Genomic DNA, 21,287 nt, shown 5'->3' with positions numbered 1-21,287 from the left:
AAAGACTTCCTTATGGTCCATGGCTACGTGCGGGATTTCTTCCGTTCCGTAGGGGTGGAGGACGTGCGTCTACAATGGCGGCTACGGCTCAAACAGGGGCGGATAAGGGTGTTCCGGTTGAGGCTGATCCACGAATGGTTGCAAATGGAAAGGGCAGTGGTTTGCCCGTTACGGATTTAGAGGTGGCGAAAAATCCAGATTTTGAGGGGTCCGATATTTCCGCAAGCAAAGAATCTTCATCTGTCCCGACTGTTACGCCGTCTATGTTGAATGAGGAGGTTACGGTTTTGGATTCTCCAGTGAATGAAGCAGGCTCAACACAGACTGTGTTTAAAACGGCTGTTTTCAATGTCGTTCAAGCGTCTCAACTTGAAGATGGGCTCATGGACGTTTCAGTTTTGGAGGCCCCTAATATGTTTGTGGGTTTCGGATCCGGCCCATCGGGTAATGCAGACCCAAAAAGTTATGTTGTGTCTGGCTCTCGTAACAACACTCAAAAGAGAAGGGGAAAGCGACTCGATGTTAGGGCTTCTCCGAAGGTGCAATCTCAGGCGAATGAGGGTAGCTCGGTGCCGAGTGATGCGGCAGCTTCAGTTCTTCAGTCCGAACGGCTTCCAAACCATGGCAAGAAGAGGAAGGGGATCCCGATTGTGGAGATTGATGCTAAACGAGGTAAACCCTCTTCTATTTCATCTATTTCGGGGGAGATGTTTACAGAGAGAGCGGCGGTGGCTGATGATCAGCCCCGCTGAGCTCAATGAAAATCTTATCTTGGAATCTCCGTGGGCTTGGGAACCCACGGAGTATTCGTTCTCTTCGTGATTTACTCACGAGTGAAGTTCCCGAAATTTTGTTTCTTCAAGAAACGAAATTATCATCACGCCGGCTGGAGTTCTGTAAGTTAAGATTGGGCTTTCGGTGTTGTTTTGGTGTTGACAGTGTGGGTCGAAGTGGAGGTTTGGCTCTATTTTGGAAAGAAGATGTTAATCTGAGGATTATTAGTTTTTCTAGAAACCATATTCATGCCTCTATTAAAAACTGTGATGGGGTGGAGTGGTTGTTGACTGGGGTGTATGGTCATCCCAATAGTGGGCAGCGGTCTGAAGTTTGGAGGCTTTTGAAATTTTTGGGCCGTGGGGTTGATTTACCATGGATAGTTTTTGGGGATTTCAATGAAATTTTAGATCATTCTGAGAAACTGGGTGGAAACATAAGAAGTGATTTGCAGATGAGGGAGTTTCGAGAGGTCTTATCAGATTGTCACTTGAGGGATTTGGGTTATGTAGGGTCTCGTTTTACTTGGAGTAATCGTAGGGGTGAGGAGGATTTAGTGAAGGAAAGGTTAGATCGCTTTCTTGCTAATTCTTTGTGGTGTGATATGTTTCCAAATCTTCGAGTAACACATGGAGTTGCAGCCTATTCCGATCACATTCCATTATGGTTGGACACTGAAGGGGCTTTGTTTAGAAGGAGAAGTAGGAGGTTGTTTAGGTTTGAGGCTATGTGGGTGGGAGAATCTGAATGTTCTTCGATTATTGAGAGGGTTTGGGATCGGAGACATGGTCCTATTTCTTTGGATCAGATTATGGGAAGAATTTCAGTGTGTGCTACTGAATTAGGAAGATGGAATAAGGCTTCTTTTGGCCATGTGCAGAAAAATTTAGCTACTGCTAAAAGGAGGCTTCAATGCTTAGAAGAGAATGACTCTGGACCACATCGTCTAGAGGAACATAAACAAGCATGTATTGAGGTTCAAAAATGGCTTGAAAGGGATGAGTTAATGTGGAAGCAAAGATCTCGGGTAAAGTGGCTCAGAGAAGGGGATTGTAATTCCCGGTATTTTCATTCTAAGGCATCCACTAGACGAAGAAAGAATAGTATTATGCAGTTGCAAGATGAGTCTGGGATTTGGCAAAAAGGGGAACAGATGGATGTTTTAATTACTGAATATTTTCAGACTTTATTCACTGCTGCAGATCGTGTGGATATGGAGGATGTTCTTTCGGGTGTTGAGGCAAGAGTCACTGCTGAGATGAATGAGGAACTGTTAAAACCTTATGGTGCTGAGGAGGTGGAGGTAGCTTTAAAACAGATGCACCCTTCTAAGGCCCCTGGACCGGATGGTATGCCTCCTCTTTTTTTTCAGAAATATTGGGGTATGTTAGGCAACTCAATTACTAATGCTTTACTTTCAGCTTTGAATTCTGGGATGTTTCCTAGTGGCTTAAACCATACTTTCATTACTCTCAGCCCTAAAAAAGCTTCTCCTTCAAAGGTAGCAGATTTCCGTCCCATTAGTCTATGTAATGTGCTCTATAAGATTCTTTCTAAAGTCATTGCTAATAGACTTAAGAGAGTTTTGCCGGATATTATCTCTGATTCTCAAAGCGCATTTGTTCCTGGTAGACAGATTTCTGATAATGTTCTTATTGCCTATGAGTTGCTGCATTTCCTTCGTAATAAGAGAAAGGGTAGGAAGGGATTTATGTCTCTCAAACTTGATATGAGTAAAGCGTATGATAGGGTGGAATGACTGTTTTTAGAAAAAATTATGGAGTCCCTTGGTTTTGATAAAAAAACTGATTTCTTTAATTATGCAGTGTGTTAGAACAATTTCTTTCTCTGTTTTAGTCAATGGGAGTTCTAAAGGCCCTATTATTCCTTCTCGGGGCCTTAGGCAAGGAGATCCGTTATCACCATATTTATTTCTTTTGTGCACGGAAGGTCTTATTTCTTTGCTAAAAAGAAATGCTAGTAGGGAAGGGGTGGATGGAATAAGGATTTGTAGAGGTGCTCCTAGAATAAATCACCTGTTATTTGCGGATGATAGTGTCATATTTTGTAAAGCTGATGTGATTACAAATGTGAAGATCCAATCTTTGTTGAACAAGTATGAGAGAGCTTCGGGCCAATGTATTAATAAGGAAAAAACTTCTATGGTCTTTAGCAAAAATGTGAATGATGACCTGAAAAGAGATATTATGCAGTTGTGGGGTGGCAGCTATACACAGCAGTATGAGAAGTATTTAGGGTTGCCTCCCATGGTTGGGCGGTCAAAAAAACAAGCTTTTTATGATATAAGGAAGAGAATGTGGCAGAAGTTACAGGTATGGAAGGGGAATCTGTTATCTCAAGGGGGTAGGGAGGTGCTCATAAAAGCTGTAGCTATGTCTATTCCTACTTATGCCATGAGCTGTTTTTTGTTTCCTAAAACTTTGTGTCATGAGTTAGAGATGATGATGGCAAAATTTTGGTGGGGTGATCACTCTCGGGAAAAATAAAATTCATTGGTGTAGATGAGAGAAGTTGTGTGTTTCAAAATTCCAAGGTGGGATGGGCTTTAGAGACCTGCATCTATTTAATTTAGCTCTTCTGGCTAAACAAGGGTGGAGGCTTTTAAGGAATGTGGATTCTCTTTTTTACAAAGTTTATAAAGCCAAATATTTTCCGAATTCTTGCTTATTTGAAGCCAAGGCTGGTGCTAATTCATCTTATGTTTGGAAAGGAATTTGGGAAGCTCTTGACTGTTTGAGAAAAGGTTGTAGGTGGCGTGTGGGGAATGGGCAAACTGTGCGTATTTTTAAGGATCCATGGGTACCGGAGTGTCCAAATGTTTCAGCTCTAGTGGAGGTTGATGAAAACTTAAAGGTTAATTCTTTGATAGATGGCAGCACGGGTTGGTGGAATGTTCATATGGTGAGAGCTCTATTCAATCCAAATTTAGTTCAACAGATTTTAAAACTACAAGTTTCCATAGATGCTGAAGACTCCTTGTATTGGAGTAATGAAAAGAATGGAAATTTTTCTGTTAAGAGTGCTTATCGATATCTTCAGCATAATCAATATCTCTCAAATGGGCAGTCTTCTAACGGCAGATCTGAGGCTGTGTTTTGGAAGTCATTATGGCATCTGAAACTTCCTAAAAAGATGAAGGTTTTTGCATGGAGGGCATGTCAGGAGAAGCTTCCAGCTTTCCTGAATCTGAAGAAGAAACATGTATTGGATGATGCAACCTGTGGGCTATGTAATCAAGGTATGGAAGATGCTGCTCATGCTTTGTTTTTTTGTTCGGAAGTAAGGAGTGTGTGGGGTGTTTTCTATTCTCAAATGGATAATATGCAACCTGATCTGTCTTTCTGGGATCTGGCAAATTTAGCTCGTGTAAGAGGGTCTGATTCTCTGCTGGCCAGATTTATAGCTATAACATGGGGACTTTGGTATAGAAGGAATAAAAGGATTTATGAGGATATTTCTATGCATATTCATGTGTCTGTTAATAATACTCTTTCTTTGCAACAAGAATATGCACAGGTGCAATTGTTTGATGTTTCAAATCAGAAGATTACTAAGGTAGTACGATGGCATCCTCCTCCAAATGATTTTCTGAAACTGAATATTGATGGGGCCACCTTTCCTGAACATTCTGTTGCTGGGATTGGGGTGGTGTTGCGGGATCAGCATGGTGAGGTTGTCGTGGCCTGCTCTAAGGTAGAAAAAGAGGTTTCTTCTGCTGAGTTTATTGAGGCAGTTGCACTTCTCAGAGGGCTACAGCTGTGTACTCAATGGGGTGTCCCAAAGATTATGCTTGAAACCGATTGCTTGGTTTTGGTTAATGCTTTGAATGAAAATTCTGTATGTTTAACAGATTTTGATTTTATTCTTCAAGACATACGTCGGTTGATGGTGGGATTCCAAGAAGTTAAAGTTGTGCATGTCAACCGTTTAGGCAATTTGGTGGCTCATCGTTTGGCAAGACATGCTTGGTTGATTGATGATATTTGTATGTGGTGGGATTATTGTCCTTCTTTTGTTAGTCAAGCTTTATGGCTGGATAAAATTGCTATTTGTAAGGATAATTGATTTGAATGAAAGGTTATTCTGATTATCAAAAAAAAAAAAAAACATGTGGATGATTTTGATAGCCTTTTGTTTTTGTATGGGCCATGGGGGCTTGCTCTTCTAGTAGAATCAATCAAACTCTGCTAGTTGAATCAAATCGTGTTAGCAAACCCACAAACATTTTATCTTATTGACGTGGAAAGTATACAAATCTATATAATGAACAGAGTTTGATATTGATGTTTTCTTTTTAGAGTAGTGATGCTTTTCACATGGTCAGCAGGTCTGGTGCAATTATTATTGAATGTTCTGTTCCACAAAATATTTTCACTTGCACAAGCATCAATAATTTTCCGTCTGCACAGAATATTGTGATCGATCGTTTGAACTGAGTATATATAATTAAGGGAATAGGATTGAAATGATTTAGATTAGAATATGTTATTGAATTTTTGAGTATACGAGGGAAAAGAAAGGATTATTATAAAATTAAAAAATCATTTTCTAATATTATTTTTATTTAAAGTTTGTAAAAATTATATGGATTTTAAAATTTTTTTTATAAGTTTGTAAAAATTGTATTAATTTTAATGTTTGAATAATGATTAGGTAATAATTAGAGTTAACACTACAAGAAACAAAAATATATATGATGGATTATTTGCGATGATAATAACTATTTACGATAAAAATAGACTAATTTTAACAAGAAATAGTCATTTTCTTAAACATAATTGACCACAAATAAAGAGTTTATTGTAGTGTAATGGAGATGTTCCGACTAAGTGGATATTTTTTTATGTACTACTTTAAATAGGTGGACTACAAAATTTATGGAGTAGTTAAAAAAACAACAAATAGAAGGGAAACAACCAAATTCCAACCAAATTGATTGATACATGGTAGAATGTATCATGCAACTTCAGTCTAAAGCAAGATGGTTTAATTTATTACACGCAGATCAGGTTATCAAAGCTGTGAGAAGATCTTTATCATGGAATTGCAGGGACTACAGAGAGCCTCCAAAGGCTTAGCCTTTGCCAGAAGAAACCCTGCAGCAGGAGTCATGTCCACCATCTCTTTGTCTGGCCTTTCCCAGTCAAAGCATTGAATAAGTGCACCAAGGGCCAGTGAACTTAGGCGGTTGGCCATGCCAGCACCGGGGCATGACCTCCGCCCATTCCCAAATGGGAAGTACTTGAAAGCATCTCTGTCTCCGTTGAATCCATCAAATCTCTCTGGCTTGAAGCTTTTGGGATCCTCCCAGAGCTTGGGATCCCTATGCACAGTCCATGCATTGGCTAATAGCATTGTCCCTCCCGGTATCGTATAACCCCCAACAGTGCAATCTTCTGTAGAAAAATGAGGTAGTAAAAGTGGCGTTGGGGGATAGAGTCTCAGTGTCTCGTTGATGACACAACGAAGATAGGGAAGATTGGCAAGATCAGAGTCATTTAGCAAGCGCCCATGTCCAACTTGGTTGTCAATCTCTGCTTTAACCTTTTGCAATACCTCTGGATGATTTAGCAGAAGTGTCATTGCCCATTCCATCGTTGTTTCTGTTGTATCTGTTCCCGCAGCAAACATCATCTGAAGTAATAAATGCTCTGGTAACGTTAGGATTAATTTGCAGGTAAAACTCTAAGCCACGAATGTTTTGTTGATGTTAGAAGCGAGATCTAAGTACTAATTCGCCATATAACAAGAAAAATTGCTATTATGTGCGTGGTGGTTTGAATAATATTAATTGCATCTTCTCACAAAACACTATGGCATTAAATTACGTACTTACACAATCATTTGTTTAGAATAATATTAATTGCATTGTATGATAGGATGAAAGTACCATACATCTTCAATACGTGCTATAGCCACTAAGGTAAGAAAGAACATTCATAGATGAAAATCAAAGGAGTATTTGAAACTTGTTTAATTAGCTTACATATAATGCATCCTGTTTTACTAAAAAACTCACGGGAATTTTGTTTTCTGAAATAGCGATTTGAAAAGCAAATTGAAGACCAAAAAGTGATAATACAAAATGACATAAATCAAGAATAATTTGATAAATTTATATTATCACTTACCAAAACGATGCTTTTGATGATATCATCTGAATTAAATTCACTATCTGATTCATGAAGAGACAGCAGAGTTTCCATCAAAGTGCCCTTCTTAGTATTCAAAGGACTGTTTTTTATTTGCTCAATCTCTTCTATCATGTGGCACAAAAATTTATCCCTCTTCCATCGCAATCTTACCATGTTCTTCTCCAACCCTTTGTAACCAACCCACCTCAAAATTGGGATGTAATCACATATATTCATTCCCAAAAATGCAAAAAGAATCCCCTTCACGTCTTTGAGCTGTTGCTTTCCCAGATCTGTACTTGCAGCCTCTTCTCCAACACATGGCTCTCCAGTGAGCATCATCATAATTACATTGAAGGTCAGAAGTGAGAAGAAATACTTACACTGCACTTTTTGGGGTTCTGATCCATTTGAGACTTTGAACACTAGGCGAACAAGGGAGTAAACCTGTTGTTCTCGGATGTGGGAAAACTTTTGGAGGCTGTTCTTAGAGAAGACCTCGATGTTGAGGATGCGTCGGAGGTTCCTCCACAAGTTACCGTATGGAGCCCAGGCCGGAGAAGTTAAGTTGTAGGTCAAAATATCACCAGCCATGGATCGGGGACGATTTGCAAATATAATGTCGTTTTTGGTGAAGCATTCTTCGACAGCGGAAGGAGAAGATACGACGATGACAGGTCGAGAACCAAATTTAAGAGACAATATTGGACCGTACTGAAACGATAGGGTTTCAAGAGTTTCGTACAGAGGTTGTTTAAGGAGGTGAAAATGGCCGATTATTGGCAAAGAAAATGGACCAGGTGGTGAATTTGGGCTATGCTTGTATACAAGTTTGGTGAGGATGATGAAGATAATGGAGAGGAAGAAAGCACCGTAGTAGTGAAGGTTTTCCATGGCGAAGCAAGAATGATACTGTGTTTCCACATTAACTAACGAATGTGGAGGTTTTTGATAGCCTTTTGTTTTTGTACGGGGGCTTGCTCTTCTAGTAGAATCAATCAAACTCTGCTAGTAGAATCAAATCGTGCATGTTAGCAAACCGACAAACATTTTATCTTATTGACGTGGAAAGTATACAAATCTATATAATAAACAGAGTTTGATATTGATGTTTTCTCTTTAGAGTAGTGATGCTTTTCTCATGGTCAGCAGGTCTGGTGCAATCATTATTGAATGTTCTGTTCCACCAAACATTTTCACTTGCGCAAGCATCAATAAGTTTTCGTCTGCCCAGAGTATTGTGATCGTTTGAACTGAGTATATATAATTAAGGGAATAGTATTGAAACAAACCCAATTTGGCAATATGGCGGAGAAAAATAAGCCCACTTTGATTTTCATTATGAAAACTAAACTTAGTAATAGAAGGTGTGAAAGTTTTAAGAGGAGATTGAATTGTAAGGGTTGTTTTATGGTGGATTCAGCTAGAAAAGGGGAAGGAATGATCCTATTATGGAATGATAATGTGGGAATTGAGGTTGTAAGTTACTCTCAAAGGCATATTAATGCTTGGTTTAAAGATGCAGACGTGGAGGAAAAATGGCTGCTCACTTACTTCTATGGGCATCCTGAAACTGCAAAGAGGAAGGCCACTTGAGACTTGCTGAAATCTTTTAAGCCTAAGGAGCATGAAGGGTGGTGCATAGTGGGGGATTTCAATGAAATCCTTTTTAATGATGAGAGGTATGGAGGCAGAGCAAGACCTGAAGGACAAATGGAATTATTCAGGGAAGTTATACATGATGGGAATCTTTATGACTTGGTTTGGCAAGGAGACAAGTATACGTGGAGCAATTTGCATGGAGATAAAACTTACATTAAGGAAAGATTAGACAGGGTTGTTGTAAACCCTGTTTGAATAGAAGTATATAAGGAAGCAAGGGTGGAAGTGATGGTGACTAGTACATCTGACCATAAGCCTTTGCTAATTCATTTAAACAAAGACAAGTTCTTGGAAGGGGATATTCAAAAAGCTTTCAAATATGAAGCTAATTGGGCTTTGGCGGAGGAGTTTGAAATGATTTTAAAGAAAGCTTGGAAGCATGAAGTGCCGGGAAGGAATCAGTCTAGCAGAATGGTGGAGTTTTTAAATAGAAGCAAAGAACTTTTACAGAAATGGAGTAAGCAGCTGAGGAAGGTTGGAAGAAAGGAGATAGAAGAGAAAAAAAAGTATTTGCACAGATTGCAAGCTAAAGAAAACAGATATAATGTTCCTGAAGTCAAGAAAGTAAAAGAAGAGTTGAGTTTGATGTTGGAAAAAGAGGACCTGAAATTGAGACAGAGAGCTAAAACTAATTGGTACAAGCTTGGAGATAGAAATACAAAGTATTTCCGTACTTGTGCTAATCAAAGGCAAAAAAGAAATCAAATCACAGAAGTGGAAAATGAAAGCAATATAAGGGTCAGGGGTTTTAAAGAAATTGAGAAAACATTCAGAGCTTATTTTGCAAAAATGTTTTAGACAACAAGGTCATCTAAAGAAGATATGAATAAATGTGTGATGGGGATCAATACAAGGGTTACAAATGAAATGAATATGAGTATCTCAAGGGACTTTACTAGATTGGAGGTTGAAGAGGCTGTGAAGCAAATGGCACCCCTCAAATCACCTAGCCCAGACGGCTTTGGAGCATGCTTTTATCAAAATCATTGGAGTATTATAGTTGATGAAGTGTGCAAGACTGCATTATCAGTACTCAATGGTAATTTTACTCAACTATACATACCTTGCCATGATTCCTAAAATAAAAGAACCAAAAAAGGTTAGTGATTACAGACCTATAAGCCTTTGCAATGTAATCTATAAAATTGTGTAAAAAACCATCACAAACAAATTTAAAAGAGTGCTTGGTGCCATTATATCTCCTACCCAAAGTGCTTTCTTACCTGGGAGGATGATTAATGATAACATAATGATCGCATATGAAATGTTACATTCAATGAAGACAAGAAAGAGGGAGAGGGTGGGGAGCATGGCCATTAGACTTGATATGTCAAAAGCTTATGACCGTGTGGAGTGAGAGTTTTTAGAGACTGTAATGCAAAGGATGGGTTTTTGTGAAAAGTGGGTTAAACTCATTATGAAGTGTGTTAGGTCAGTATCTTATTCAATTTTGATAAATGGGAAGGCAGGTTCCAAAATTAATCCTACAAGGGGATTAAGACAGGGTGATCCTTTGTCACCCTATCTTTTCCTCATTTGTGGTGAAAGCCTTAGTAACATTTTAAATTCTTATGAGAAGCAGAGACTAACAAGGGGTGTGCAAGTGATAAGAGGGGGAACAAGTATAAATCATCTCCTATTCGCGGATGACTGCATATTGTTTGGTAGAGCAAAGCTGGAAGAGTGGGGTAGAATTCAAGAGTTGCTGAAAAAGTATGAAAGAGCTTCTGGCCAGTTCCTCAACAAGGAGAAGACATCAGTTTTTTTCAACAGCAATACCAAGGCAGAAGACAAGAGAAGAATATTAGAAGCCGGAGATTCGGTTCTGTGTGGAAGTTATGAGAAATACTTAGGTCTTCCTACTATTGTAGGGAGGTCCAAGTATCAGACTTTCAGCATTCTAAAAGAAAGAGTGTGGTAGAAGATAATTAGTTGGAAAAATAATTTCTTGTCCCTTGTTGGAAAAGAAGTGTTGATCAAGGCAGTGCTACAGTCTATCCCTACATATACCATGAACGTTTTTAAGATGCCCAAATGCCTGTGTGATGAAATCAATGGCATGTTTTCAAAATTCTAGTGGGGCAAGCAGCAAACAGAATGGGGAATACAATGGAGGAAGTGGGTTAAGATGGGACTTCAAAAAGGAAAGGGTAGACTGGGGTTCAGGGATTTGGAGAGCTTCAATCTAGCTCTCTTAGTTAAGCAAGGATGGAGGCTTATTAGGAATCCTAACTCACTTACAGTTGTGGTGTTCAAGAAAAAGTATTTCAGGCACTCAAATTTTATGGAGGCTAAGCTTGGGTCACAACCTTCCCTTATATGAAGAAGTATCTGGTGGGCTAGAGATTTGTTGCAAGAAGGCTTAAGATGGAAAGTGGGGGGTGGAAGCAAAATAAAGATCTAGGGTGACAAGTGGTTATCTACTCCTACATCATATGCTGTTCAGTCACCAATATCTAGTCTGCAGGGTGATTCTCGGGCTAAGGAGCTGATTGATAATCAAAAAAGGGAATGGGATGAAGAAAAGATTCGATCTATTTTCTCAGATGATGAGACTGAGCAGATCTTAAGCATACCTTTGAGCAAAGGCAAGGCACAAGATAAAATTATATGGGGTCCATCAAAGAAGGGTCTTTTTACAATCAACAGTGCCTATTATCTGCAATTGGAGAGATTAAAAAACAAAAAGGGTGGTTGCTCAGAGGAAGAAAAGGAAGATAAGAGATGGAGGTGTATATGGGAACTGGAAGTGCCAAGGGTAGTTAAGTTCTTCATATGGAGAGTTGGGAATGATCTACTACCTACTAAAAAGAATCTCTTCAAAAGGAAAATAGTAGTTGACCAAAGATGTCCTCTCTGTGGTGCAGAAATTGAAACTGTCATGCATGCTCTTTGGGAGTGTACAACTGCAAATGATGTGTGGTCTAATTCTCTAAGTCTGGTTAAAAAATGGAGTAGCACAGAACAAGATTTCCTACACTTGTGGGAAAAACTAATTGGAAGATTGAATAAAAACTAGTTGGAGGAGATGACAGTGTTATTTCGAAAGATATGGTTCAGAAGGAATGATTTTGTGTTTGAAAAAAGATTTTCATGCCTAACACGAGTGCTTAAAACAGCAAAAGAGTGCCTTGAGGAGTATCAGCATTCTCAAAGTTTTCAGAAGAAGGAAGGTCAGACATCAATTACTAGCATAGACAAGAAGATTTGGTAAAAACCAGCAAGTGGTTTTGTAAAGGTGAACTGGAATGCTTCACTGGATCTAAGGAAGAAAAGAATGGAAGTGGGAATCATGATCAGAGATGAAGAGGGGGAGGCTTTAGGGGCTATATGTGATCAAAGACAACATGTGCAAACTCCAGTAGTAGCAGAAGGTTATGCACTTTGGAAGGCTTTGGAGCTGTGTAATGACCTTAATATTCAGAAGGCCATTTTTGAAGGTGATGCAAAGGCTGTTATTCTAGCAGTCTTAAGTACTAGGGAAGATTTATCATTTGGTGGTTCTTTGATTGAAGATATACAGTCTGTTCTAGCAAACAGATCAGATTGGTCTATACAATTTGCTTATAGGGAAAAGAATAATGTGGCTCATAGTTTAGCAAAAGAAGCTTTAAGATTAGAAGAAAAAAAGGTTTGGATAGAAGAAGTCCCAGTTTGTATTGCAGCTTGTCTGAGCAAAGATAAACTTTGTATTGGTTAAAGTTTGTTAATGAAATATAGAGATATTACTTTCAAAAAAAAAAAAAAAGAAAGGGAATAGTATTGAAATGATTTAGATTAGGATATGTTATTGAATTTTTTAGTATAAGAGGGAAAAGAAAAGATTATTATAAAATTAAAAAACTATTTTCTAATATTATTTTTATTTAAAGTTTGTGAAAGTTATACGGATTTTTATATTTTTTTATAAGTTTGTAAAAATTATATTAATTTTAGTGTTTGAATAATGATTAGGTAATAATTATAGTTAACACTACAAGAAACAAAAATATATATGATGGATTATTTGCGACGATAATAACTATTTGTGATAAAAATAGACTAATTTTAACATGAAATAGTCATTTTCTTAAACAGAATTGACCACAAATAAAGAGTTTATTGTAGTGTAATGGAGATGTTCCGACTAAGTGGATATTTTTTTATGTACTACTCTAAATAGGTGGACTACAAAATTTATGGAGTAGTTAAAAAAACAACAAATAGAAGGGAAACAACCAAATTCCAACCAAATTGATTGATACATGGTAGAATGTATCATGGAACTTCAGTCTAAAGCAAGATAGTTTAATTTATTACACGCAGATCAGGTTATCAAAGCTGTGAGAGGATCTTTATCATGGAATTGCAGGGACTACAGAGAGCCTCCAAAGGCTTAGCCTTTGCCAGAAGAAACCCTGCAGCAGGAGTCATGTCCACCATCTCTTTGTCTGGCCTTTCCCAGTCAAAGCATTGAATAAGTGCACCAAGGGCCAGTGAACTTAGGCGGTTGGCCATGCCAGCACCGGGGCATGACCTCCGCCCATTCCCAAATGGGAAGTACTTGAAAGCATCTCTGTCTCCGTTGAATCCATCAAATCTCTCTGGCTTGAAGCTTTTGGGATCCTCCCAGAGCTTGGGATCCCTATGCACAGTCCATGCATTGGCTAATAGCATTGTCCCTTGCGGTATCGTATAACCCCCAACAGTGCAATCTTCTGTAGAAAAATGAGGTAGTAAAAGTGGCGTTGGGGGATAGAGTCTAAGTGTTTCGCTGATGACACAACGAAGATAGGGAAGATTGGCAAGATCAGAGTCATTTAGCAAGCGCCCATGTCCAACTTGGTTGTCAATCTCTGCTTTAACCTTTTGCAATACCTCTGGATGATTTAGCAGAAGTGTCATTGCCCATTCCATCGTTGTTACTGTTGTATCTGTTCCCGCGGCAAACATCATCTGAAGTAATAAATGCTCTGGTAACGTTAGGATTAATTTGCAGGTAAAACTCTAAGCCACGAATGTTTTGTTGATGTTAGAAGCTAGACCTAAGTACTAATTCGCCATTTAACAAGAAAAATTGCTATTATGTGCGTGGTGTTTTGAATAATATTAATTGCATCTTCTCACAAAACACTATGGCATTAAATTAATTACGTACTTACACAATCATTTGTTTTGAATAATATTAATTGCATTGTATGATAGGATGAAAGTACCATACATCTTCAATACGTGCTATAGCCACTAAGGTAAGAAAGAAAATTCATAGATGAAAATCAAAGGAGTATTTGAAACTTGTTTAATTAGCTTACATATAATGCATCCTGTTTTACTAAAAAACTCACGGAAATTTTGTTTTCTGAAATAGCGATTTGAAAAGCAAATTGAAGACCAAAAAGTGATAATACAAAATGACATAAATCAAGAATAATTTGATAAATTTATATTATCACTTACCAAAACGATGCTTTTGATGATATCATCTGAGTTAAATTCACTTTCTGATTCATGAAGAGACAGCAGAGTTTCTATCAAAGTCCCCTTCTTAGTATTCAAAGGACTGTTTTTTATTTGCTCAATCTCTTCTATCATGTGGCACAAAAATTTATCCCTCTTCCATCGCAATCTTACCATGTTCTTCTCCAACCCTTTGTAACCAACCCACCTCAAAATTGGGATGTAATCACATATATTCATTCCCAAAAATGCAAAAAGAATCCCCTTCACGTCTTTGAGCTGTTGCTTTCCCAGATCTGTACTTGCAGCCTCTTCTCCAACACATGGCTCTCCAGTGAGCATCATCATAATTACATTGAAGGTCAGAAGTGAGAAGAAATACTTACACTCCACTTTTTGGGGTTCTGATCCATTTGAGACTTTGAACACTAGGCGAACAAGGGAGTAAACCTGTTGTTCTCGGATGTGGGAAAACTTTTGGAGGCTGTTCTTAGAGAAGACCTCGATGTTCAGGATGCGTCGGAGGTTCCTCCACAATTGGCCGTATGGAGCCCAAGCCGGAGCAGTTAAATTGTAGGTCAAAATATCACCCTCCATGGAGCGTGGACGATTTGCAAATATAATGTCGTTCTTGGTGAAATATTCTTCGACAGCGGAAGGAGAAGATACGACAACCACAGGTTGAGAACCAAATTTAAGAGACAAGACAGGACCATACTGAAATGATAGGGTTTCTAGAGTTTGGTATAGAGGTTGTTTAAGGAGGTGGAAATGGCCGATTATTGGCAAAGAAAATGGACCAGGTGGTGAATTTGGGCTATGGCGCTTGTATACAAGTTTGGTGATGATGATGAAGATAATGGAGAGCAAGAAAGCACCGTAGTAGTGAAGGTTTTCCATGGCGAAGCTAGAATGATATTGTGCTTCCACATTAACTAACGAATGTGGAGGTTGTTGAGATCCTGGCCTTTTGTTATTGTATGAGAGTTTTCTCGGCTGGTAAAATCAGCACTATCGATAATCAAGAGTAATTTCAGAGGTTATGTGCAATAATTGAATGTTCTATTCCATCAAACATATTCACATCCACACTCTTAGTCATTTATTAATGCTATATATGCATGCATTATATGTTTCTATACACGTGTGCATGATATACAAGTGGGTTTTGTTTAATTTGCATTATCCATAAATGTGTGCACATGGTCATGTCAGGTGCAATTATTGAATATCCTGTTCCACCGCCTTAATGCAATATTGCTCCTTGGTGCAATCATTCAAGGCTTTTACTCCCCTACAATTTCTCTCAGCTTTGATTATCTGATTTGCGTGTAGTATCTTAAACTATGTTGCTTGGGACTGAAGTTCCTTTTCGTAAAGTAAGATCTCTGATCCTAAAAACGTTTACGTGCAGAATGTGTTAAAATCTGCATTTTAATTGAGCTTTGCTATATATAAGTATATTTTATACACTAATTTACGTATCGATAATTTTTTTATTTAAAGAAAAATATATAATTTTTTTTTTGAAAAAATAAGAAAATATTTTATCCCATGAAAATTATTTTAATCTTCAAATCATATCGTTTCGTTAAACATATGTCTTATATATTAATATTAGTGTACGAATTGATACACAAAATGTACTTACAAAAAGATTTTTCTATCTAAAAATAGCCGCCTTTATATAGTTAGCTAGCTTCGGCCTGGCCATTTGGGTGCCCTTTTTATTGTTTTTAGGTTTTTTCATCTTGAGGCAGGAAATTAGTCAAGATGTAACTATGTATAGTAATTCATCTTGAGCTTGAAAGGTCCCTATCTAATGGTACAGTAATTTCTAGAGAACCTTACCATTGTTTGGAGGGAAAAAGCTGATTTTAACTCTAGGTAATTTCTTAGTCCAAGACTCCAACGCGAGCTTCAGACTCCTTCATGTTGGAGAGATAATATCAAATCTTCCCATTGTTCCTTAATATTATTTCTCAGCATCACTTTTCGGTTATGATAATTTGGTTTTCAAATCAGTATTTCAGAAAGAATTCTTCCACTACATGCAAAACAGGTTGCAGTTTTTGTAAGCTGCTAATTAGGTGAAGCAAATATTAAAGCCCTCATATTAAATACTCTCTTGACTGATAGATTAAAAGATCTACACGTTTGGTAAAGAACTCAAAGGTTTTAATTAATGAGAAAAACGTCCACATGAATTAGATCATACATCATTTGTTCAAGCGTTTAATGCTACTCAAAAGAAAGAGAGGGTTTCAGATTCATCCCATTTGGGATTGGGAGGAAGGCATGCCCTGGTGCTGGAACGAGCCACCGGGTAATTTCACTGGCCCTTGGTGCACTCATTCAGTGCTTTGACTGGGAAAGGCTTGACAAGGAAATGGTGGACATGTCACGATCTCATTTGTCAAAGGCTAAGCCTTTGGAGGCTCTTTGTAGTCCCCGCCATTCCATGGAAAACCTTCTCTCTCAGCTTTGATTACTTCTGCGTGTAATTAGTTGTGCTTAAACTATTTTGTCTAGATTTCCTATTTTACAACCTTTTGTCACAGTTCGATCGTGCAGAAGTAGAGAGATGACGAAGCATCTGAACTGAAGTGTTTGGGAAGTACAATGCAGTGTACTGAAGCTTTACTCCAACCATATGGCCCATGGGCCTCACTTGTTTATTTCCGCTACATTTTAGCCTATTGTATTCAGTTAATGGACTCAGGCCCGTAGCTTACATTTTAATTGCAGTTTGCTATTTTAGTATTTCTCTTTAGGTCAGGCCCATATCAGGATAATTCAGTTAGAATATGACAGCTAAGTATCCAGAACGGAATTGAAACTTCTTTTTTCTATCTTCTTTTTCGATCTTGATCTTTGAGGCTAATACAGAATCACTTTTTAAGAGATCGTTACACCTTTTAACTTAAAATATAAAAAAAAAAAAAAAGTAGACTTGTCTTTAATGATGGCATATTGTATGGTCATGTCAAAATACCTTCAATGGTGACATTTTAGATTAGTTGATCAGATTAATGAGATTGATCAAACCATATATATATAGTAAATTATGTTAACAATGAAAACTCAGAGAGAGAGAGAGAGAGAGAGAGAGAGAGAGAGAGCTAGGCTTGCCTTTAATAAAAATATAATCACATTTGTATTTGTAACTCAAAAGAACTAGAATAAAATGTGGAACTTACCCTATAACACTTCATGAAATTTAGTGATCTCCACATCAATTAATAATCAATAGGGGACTTGACATTCATCCATTTAATTATCACACATAGAAGTAATTAAAAATACAATTAAGCAATAATGAAAAAGATTTACTTGTACGATCATATATCGATATCGCTTACCAAAATGATATTACTTTTGATGACACCATCTCATGAATAGAATTCTAGTTCATATTCATGAGCTTATATATTAAAGAACGATCACGAGGCATCCGAGGTTCCTCCACAAGTAGCCACACGGAGCCGAAACCCAAAACCCAAGCAGAACTTAAGTTGCTAGAGTTAAATTGCCACCATTTAGGCCCCATCCAAAAAAGAAGGGTGACGGGAGGGGAAAAAAATTAGCGACGCAACAAGATCATCAGAGAGACATCCAAAAAAAAAAAAAAAATACATGATCATCACAAGCAACCATGCATGGGGTGGTGACAATTTACAAATATCATTCCAATATTTTTAGTGCAGAGGGAGAATACAAAACAAGGATAAGCGGGAAGAATTAACCTAATTTAAGACGAAGGATTGCACCATGCTACTACTACAACAATATTAGGGTCTCTAGCTAGTGTTTAAGGTGGTGGAAATGGCTCATTTTTTATCTAGAAAATGGATTATCTAGGTAGTATGTTTTGTATAAACTCTAATTATACAAGTCTCACGTAGGCCATTTATGAAAAAATATATCTCATTATGAAAAAAAGAAAAACTCTTTTTTTTTTTTAGCCTATTCATTTTTTAAAGGGTCTATATGAACTTGCACGTCTAAAGCTAGCTAGCAACTTGTACCTAGCATTACTTTAATCACCCAGCAAATATTAAATTTCTTACTCCTATGAACTAGCATCGTTCTACATATATTTCTACATCTATCCAAGCAAAAACACTTATATTCCAAACTAGAAATTCCAAAAGAGGGAACCTGTATGTTCTCAATTAGTACTATAAACACATTTCCATTCTTTAGATAGTTTGCACTTATAATATTTGCCATCATCTGCATAGTTGTGAAACAGATTGTCTTGGGACAATGTTAAATGTCTAAATAAGCACTTAAAAATTTGTATGAACAAACACATGACCAATTTACGCGATACCCATGGCTGAAAGCAGAGTCAGATCATGTAATTATAATTATAATTATAATATATTATTAATTTATATTAAATATGGCGAGTGCAAGCTGGTGCTTGATGAAATCATTAAAGTTGCAGCGAGAGTCGTTCGAATCAATACTTACCTCTTTACTTTCCCGCCCCCTCTTGACAAAAACAGTCTTTTACCAATGTCCCTGGAATTTTAACGGGTACTATATGGTGCTCAAAGAATGGCCTCCCGACCTCAATCTCCAGGACATTGATCTGACACACTCTGCCTTTTGGATCCATATCTATGGGTTACCACTTGAACTGATGACTACAGAAAATGCAGAAAAAATAGGTTGAGTTATGGTTCATCTTCTGGAAGCTGACCAAGCTTATCTCCCTGAAACCTGTGCAAAACAATTTCTTAGAATCAGGGTTGAGATGAACACGGACAAACCCCTCTATGAAGGTTTCATTCTACCTAGGGTCAACTAGAGTCCATCAAAGGTTAGCTTTAAATATGAGTGTTTATTTGAGTTTTGTTATGAATGAGGGAGACTGGGTCACCTTTATCAAGCATACCCCATCTACATTAGCTCAGCTGAGGAGCCTTTCTTTGGTCATTGGATGAGAGCCAGCACATAAGAATACTGCAGACAAATGAGACCATAAGAACCACTAAGAGAGCAACAAATGTTAGCCCCCCAAGTTGTCCCCCAGTTAGAATAGATGGAAAAAATTCTCCCATCCCTCCCTCCTATGCACATTAGAGAACCAACACACTTGTCTTCCCAAAATGATCCAAGAACCAATGAGATCTTCAGAAAGAAAACCCAGGTAGAACATCTTGGAAAAGGGAAAGCCATCATCATCAACACCAACAAGGGCCACAAAGGAATTCTATATCAAAAAACTCTTCTCCGCAACCACCAGTACCAGAAGGGCAAAACTACAAGATGACACTTTTCATCTCAAAATGAAAGTAAACTTCTAAAAGCAGCAGCGTATATCTCATGCAAACTGAGTCAACCTACATGTGGCAATGATCGAAGTCTCTATACAAAAAGGACCTTTCCATTTATGGAGAGTAGCAGATCAGTAGCCATCAATAATAGGGTCTCTCTTTTCCCAACATTTTGACTCCAGATGATATTTCGTCTCTCCAAACATCACTTTTGGAATAGAAGGATGTAGACCAATCTTCTGAAACACTACTCAAGACTCCTTTGGGTCCACACATGTCTAACTCGAAACCCTCACTTCTGGATATTTCAACAAAGCCTTTTAATCCCTTACTAGCTGAGCCCAAGCCCAAAACCTCCTTCATCAAGCAATTTCTCGCCCAACCCAAAGAACAAGATGGGCCCACAAAATTTCACTAGCCCAACCACAATGTCTCCCTTCTAGTCAGCCCCTCAGGTAAGGCCTACATAGCCTTTAACACCAACCAGATAAGTCCGACCCAAATTATAACCCAAAACCATCCCCCCGACTAATCTTCAACCAGAATCACTAACCTTAACCAACAAAATGATGACCTCATCTCTCACCATTGCCAAACCTACACATAATCTTCCAAATGCGATGATGAAGAAAGGAAAAACCTGTCTTAAGAGAAGAGCAATACCTCCCATCCCAACAAAAAATGCCATTTTATTACTACAGTTCCAGTGGAAGCCAAGGATGAGGGAGAAGAAGGTTTTGGGTCTCTCAAGTCTAGGGGCGTGATTGCTAGCATGACAAACCCTTCCCCAAATTTCAAGACCTCGCAGCAGCCAAAAAAGAAGAGAATCCAAAGGAAAATCCAGAAGATCAACCACACCATGTCAAATATGTTCCATATTAGTACCAAGAATCGAAGGCTTTTGGTAACAAAGTCCATTCTCAAATTATGAATCTCTTCCCATGAATCAATGACTGAGGTGGAAGAGTCATCAATGCCACTTAAAGCTAAATGAGACTTCTAGCTTGGAATTGTCGAGGTATTGCCCGACCTCGAGTAATTCGATCTCTTAGGGCATATATCAAGGTCCATAACCCTGAGGTTATTTTCCTTTCTGAAAGCTTATTTTCTACCATTGACATTGCTAGTATTGTTAATATGTTGGGATTTTCTTATTTTGTGCATGCCACTCCTTTGGGAAAGTGGGGGGGCCTTTTGCTTTTATATCGACCTGGTGTCAACATGGAGAATGTTTATATTAATAATAATGTAATTTTTTTGTTGGTGTTTTCAGATCCCAGCCATATGCCACAGCTCCTTAATTTAGTTTACTGCCCAGCCTTTTTGTTTTTTTTTTTTTAGAAAGAGACGAGGTCACCTGTCCATGAGTGACTCCTTCCCAAATTTATTAAAAAACCCTCACTTATGGCGGAGGAAAACCGTGGTTACAACTCGATGCCTGGGGGTTACAAAAAAGCCTAAAACCCAGGAATCAAAAAACCAAAACCAACTAAAGAAACCAACAACTGACAAGACTAAAAAACAACCAAAATAAACCAACCTGCAAAACAGCTCACACATAAGAATCAAAAGGGAAAAAACAATTACAAGAGCATACCTCATTTCAAAAGCCTCAAATATGGTAAGCCAATTCTATCCATACGAAGGAGACTGCGTAACTGGCTAGGCAAGTCTTCCTTCTCATCAAACCAATCCCGAGTAAGGCCCCCAGCTCCCTGCTTAGCCAGAAAATCAGCCACAACATTACCTTCACGAAAAACATGAGTTAGTCTATAATCCAAGCATGCAAGGCACACACGAAGTTCATCCCAAAAATCCTCAAGATACCAAATATTACAGGCACCCTTAGTAACCCAGTTGACCAGAAGTTGAGAATCAACCTCGATATAAACCTGTAAAAAACCATACCGACAGCACCTCCTCACACCTTCCAGTAAGCCTTTCAATCCAACATAATTATTGGAACCCTAAC

General features: G+C 38.1%; 4 protein-coding genes across 4 annotated transcripts; 2 read left to right on the top strand and 2 right to left on the bottom strand.

Annotated features, from left to right (window-relative positions):
• Nucleotides 1–5,573: 5,573 nt before the first annotated feature.
• Nucleotides 5,574–7,935, bottom strand: LOC122297643 (cytochrome P450 81C13-like). The gene is made up of 2 exons (XM_043107755.1): nucleotides 6,927–7,935; nucleotides 5,574–6,429 (listed from the first exon to the last, which is right to left on the bottom strand). Exons 1-2 carry the CDS (start codon nucleotides 7,821–7,823, stop codon nucleotides 5,809–5,811), a joined length of 1,518 nt encoding a protein of 505 aa, XP_042963689.1. The 5' UTR covers nucleotides 7,824–7,935; the 3' UTR covers nucleotides 5,574–5,808.
• An 884-nt stretch (nucleotides 7,936–8,819) lies between these two features.
• Nucleotides 8,820–9,389, top strand: LOC122296619. Its single transcript, XM_043106421.1, has one exon. It carries the CDS (start codon nucleotides 8,820–8,822, stop codon nucleotides 9,387–9,389), a length of 570 nt encoding a protein of 189 aa, XP_042962355.1.
• Nucleotides 9,390–9,428: 39 nt separating this feature from the next.
• On the top strand, nucleotides 9,429–12,291 carry LOC122296618. The gene is made up of 5 exons (XM_043106420.1): nucleotides 9,429–9,630; nucleotides 10,061–10,503; nucleotides 10,669–10,839; nucleotides 11,038–11,349; nucleotides 11,830–12,291. Exons 1-5 carry the CDS (start codon nucleotides 9,429–9,431, stop codon nucleotides 12,289–12,291), a joined length of 1,590 nt encoding a protein of 529 aa, XP_042962354.1.
• Nucleotides 12,292–12,670: 379 nt separating this feature from the next.
• On the bottom strand, nucleotides 12,671–15,082 carry LOC122297641 (cytochrome P450 81C13-like). Its single transcript, XM_043107754.1, has 2 exons — nucleotides 14,028–15,082; nucleotides 12,671–13,526 (listed from the first exon to the last, which is right to left on the bottom strand). Exons 1-2 carry the CDS (start codon nucleotides 14,925–14,927, stop codon nucleotides 12,906–12,908), a joined length of 1,521 nt encoding a protein of 506 aa, XP_042963688.1. The 5' UTR covers nucleotides 14,928–15,082; the 3' UTR covers nucleotides 12,671–12,905.
• Between the last annotated feature and the right edge of the window lie 6,205 nt (nucleotides 15,083–21,287).

Source organism: Carya illinoinensis, chromosome 15 (genome assembly GCF_018687715.1).
Source record: "Carya illinoinensis cultivar Pawnee chromosome 15, C.illinoinensisPawnee_v1, whole genome shotgun sequence".
NCBI lineage: Eukaryota > Viridiplantae > Streptophyta > Magnoliopsida > Fagales > Juglandaceae > Carya > Carya illinoinensis.
This window is presented reverse-complemented; position numbering and strand designations above follow the sequence as displayed.

What these genes read in the sequence shown, in the direction of transcription:
- LOC122296618 (XM_043106420.1), top strand. Translation starts at nt 9,429, where the DNA reads ATGGGGATCAATACAAGGGTTACAAATGAAATGAATATGAGTATCTCA. An exon ending in CTAACTCACTTACAGTTGTG is followed by an intron (nt 10,840 to 11,037) that starts GTGTTCAAGAAA and finishes TATGCTGTTCAG; the next exon opens with TCACCAATATCTAGTCTGCA. An exon ending in GGGAACTGGAAGTGCCAAGG is followed by an intron (nt 11,350 to 11,829) that starts GTAGTTAAGTTC and finishes GGTTTTGTAAAG; the next exon opens with GTGAACTGGAATGCTTCACT.
- LOC122296619 (XM_043106421.1), top strand. Translation starts at nt 8,820, where the DNA reads ATGGTGACTAGTACATCTGACCATAAGCCTTTGCTAATTCATTTAAAC.
- LOC122297641 (XM_043107754.1), bottom strand. Translation starts at nt 14,927, where the DNA reads ATGGAAAACCTTCACTACTACGGTGCTTTCTTGCTCTCCATTATCTTC. An exon ending in TCATCAAAAGCATCGTTTTG is followed by an intron (nt 13,527 to 14,027) that starts GTAAGTGATAAT and finishes TTATTACTTCAG; the next exon opens with ATGATGTTTGCCGCGGGAAC.
- LOC122297643 (XM_043107755.1), bottom strand. Translation starts at nt 7,823, where the DNA reads ATGGAAAACCTTCACTACTACGGTGCTTTCTTCCTCTCCATTATCTTC. An exon ending in TCATCAAAAGCATCGTTTTG is followed by an intron (nt 6,430 to 6,926) that starts GTAAGTGATAAT and finishes TTATTACTTCAG; the next exon opens with ATGATGTTTGCTGCGGGAAC.